This window comes from Helobdella robusta (assembly GCF_000326865.2).
Source record: "Helobdella robusta unplaced genomic scaffold HELROscaffold_25, whole genome shotgun sequence".
Classification (NCBI taxonomy): Eukaryota; Metazoa; Annelida; class Clitellata; order Rhynchobdellida; family Glossiphoniidae; genus Helobdella; species Helobdella robusta.
Window position 1 is genome coordinate 1,848,413 of NW_008704310.1, and position 3,534 is coordinate 1,851,946.

General features: G+C 30.6%; 1 protein-coding gene across 1 annotated transcript in view; it reads right to left on the bottom strand.

Moving 5' to 3' along the window:
* HELRODRAFT_173122 (hypothetical protein) overlaps window positions 1-253 on the bottom strand; it is a gene marked incomplete at both ends in the record, with an annotated part of 4,140 nt that extends 3,887 nt beyond the window's left edge. The window contains one exon of the mRNA XM_009019737.1: window positions 186-253. Coding sequence (XP_009017985.1) covers window positions 186-253 — 68 coding nt within the window. The remainder of the gene's footprint in view (window positions 1-185) is intronic.
* Between the last annotated feature and the right edge of the window lie 3,281 nt (window positions 254-3,534).

Genomic DNA, 3,534 nt, shown 5'->3' on the forward strand with positions numbered 1-3,534 from the left:
AACGGCCGTTAGCCAAACTTCACAGTTTAATAAAGTTGAAACAAAACAGCTTCGTGTTGTTGAAATTTTATTTAAAAAACTTCTAACTGCAAAATGGGGTGTAATCTTCAACCGTACATATATATATATATATATATATATATATATATATATATATATATATGAATTTATCAATATCAACTCACCCAGATTTATTGCAATCGGTGAAGACCTGTCTTAAGATGAATTCCATGTAGGTAATTGTCATGTACATGTTGAAAGCTGCATAAATCTGTCTACTTCGTTTTTTGTTATTGTTCTGGCTAATTTGTTTTAAATTTTAATTATTATGCTCCTATTCATTCAAAAAAATTAATTGAATTTATGAAGATTAAACCGCACTTTTTTTTACGTAAGACAACAAAACGATTCGAAATGATATATAACAACAATCAATTAATCAATAAATAAATCAATCAGTTTATAAATGGCTATTTTCGCAATGTTCAACAGCGCCCTTCAGTAAATTTTGCAAACAGATCTTGAGATCCGCTCTGAACTTCGATAGTGAGGGAGAAGTAGTCAGAAAAGGAGGTAGAGAGTTTCAAAAAAAATTATCAGAAAAAGCAGATGCATATTTAGCAAAAGAGTCATTGAAAAGAGTTTAGAAGAAGTGAGAACAGGAAAACTATCGCAAACCGGGGCGTTAGGCACGATTAATCTATTTGACAAGTATATATGAAATAATTTAGATCGAGACTTAAATATTAATGTGCTAATTTTAAAAATAATTCCATATTTTATAGGTAATCAGTGCAAGAGAACAAGATATGGAGATATGTGAGCACCTATAGCAGCTGGTGTGGTTGTGTGGTACCCCTTTAGAAAATACAAAATTCAACATTTTGAAATTGTTCAAAAACTAGCATCCAAAATACCACTCCTGTGCAAAAAAGTAAAATACTAAGATAGGTTAAAGCTACTCGGGTGGCCTTCACTGGTTTACAGATGCAGAAGAGGAATCTTGATATTAACTAATCCATTGCAAACTAATCCAAACTAAGCAACAAGTCGCGAACAAATCTGTTGCATTCTCATGTTGTCTGTAGAGGGCCAAGGATTTGGAATGACATTTTACAAAATGATTTTTCTTTCAACGGAACATCACTTACTATGTTCAAAAAGAATTTAAAATTGTTTTTGTTAAATTTTAATGACAGAGAAAATTTGTAAAAAAAAGAGATGACGTTTTATTTAACTTTAATTACTGGTTATTTGTGTACATTTGGGTTCAGGTGGCTGTGCTAGATGAGCTCTCTATGAGCTTTATCACAGTCATCCTGGCTTCATTTTTTTTTTTTGGAGTGAATAAAAGATTGTATTGTATTGTATTGTATTGTATTGTATTGTATTGTATTGCTTAATGGCAACAAGGAGAAATGGTGTTAAGTTGATTAAGTGGACTTGCAAAAAAAAAGTCAGATAATAATTACTTCACCAACAGAATAGTAAATAACTGGAATGGCCTACCTGAAGTTACGGTCAAATCAGCCAATAATACTAGTTTCAAGATACATAAATGACACGCAAATTTGTGAAGCGTTCCATATTTTTAAATATTGGAAAATAAATTAGATAAATTTTGTCGGAGTAAATTCTATATATGTAAGTAAAGATATCAAACCAAAAGATGTTTAAGTTAAAGTGAACATAATCAACCAAAAATTTACATTTCAATTATTGAATTATTTATTCTTAAAAACTGTTTACATGACGGCAAGAGGCTTTATTCTAAAAAACCACAAAAAAACAACAAATTGAAACAATATATCAAAAATCTTGCGTTTTAAAACACAGAGATAAATAGAAAAAAACTCAACTGAAAATATTCAAAAACACGTAACAACGCGCAACAACAGGCCACAAACTAAATCGTAGCTTTAAAAATGCATAAAACCATTATGCGAATAAACGGGCAACTACACTGGCTTACCTAACAACAATGTTTGACCAAACAACGTACTCCAACATGAAAAAACAAAAACAACAAACCGAATAATAAACAACAACATGCAACTGCGAACAATAACAACTTGTAACGTACTATAAGATGCTAAAATATGCCATGTACATAATTGCATAATTATCATATACTCGAAGCTACAGCAATATACAACATGCAACAACAAACAACATAATACAGCAACAACAACATACAAAAACATGCAACTACCTGCAACCACATACAACAACGTGCAGCAGCAACAACAATATTTTTACAACAACTTATTTACAAGATGAAACAGCAGCCAAAAACATACAACACCTAATAACATGCAAAAATATGCAACAACATGCAGCAATATGCAACATCAGGCAACAACATGCAACAATATACAAAATACAACAACAAGTATGCAAACTTTACCCTTTAGCAGGAATTGCTCTGGTGAGACCACAATAACATCCAGACAGGGAGTAGTCAACGTTAGCACCGTAGAAAACCAAATTTCCATACTCTGATGTCGATTGAACAAACCTATCCAAAAAATAAGCTTAGTTGGTAAAACGATGGGCAGATTGTTTCATTTAAAATCAAACAAATTTCAAGTTTAAATTTAATCTTGTTGACTGTTTTAGCTTTAACTGGACATAATTAAAACATAGTAACGTTGATTAATTAATGATGCTGCGATTGAGTTGCAACATTTTTTGATTTTTCTAGCAAGCGGACGATATATATATATACATACATGTGCTGCGATTGAGGTTATTGCGGTTGCAACATTTTAGAAACTATTAAATCCCTTTGGAATATCTTTTTTGGAAATATTCTTTAAAAAGACTATCAAACTAACATCTTTTGTCGTCTACAAAAATTTTGGATTTGGAAATTTTGTTTCGTATATTAACAGTGATTTTTTAGCTAAGTATTTCCAGTTAGAGTTACAGATACCATGTATAAGACTTTTATAATTTTATGGAAAGATTAAAAAATTAAAATTGTGTGTTGAATCTAAAATGTGAGCATTAATGAAACATGAAGGTACTAGAAAATCATATCAGCAAGGAAATTTTCAAATAATTTTTCACTCATCCAACAATTGAGAACATCAGTTCATTTAAAGCTGCGACCCCAAAATTTTTTAAAACAATGTTAAATAATTTTAGAAGTTTTATAGTAGACAGTGAAATTGAAAATATGTTTTTATCTTTAATAAATGTTTTTTTACAAAGTTGATTAAAAACTGAAGTTGCTCTAAGTGCACCATCATTTACGATGAATTGCTTGTTAAACTCGATCAGCATCTTGTGTAATTCTGCATGGAAATACCAATTTATACGTGAATAATTCTGTGCTTGGATGTTTCTATCCTACTGATAAGATCACAAAAACTGTATCCAACTTTGAATACCAGGGCGTAACATATTTTCTTCATGAGGTGCTAGACTATTTTGTCACATAATTTGCCTTTCTTTTTAACTATTTTATAGTTCTGGCAAAAGACAGTGCACAGTTGAAGAAACTATATCTATGCTAGTCTAAATTGCGCA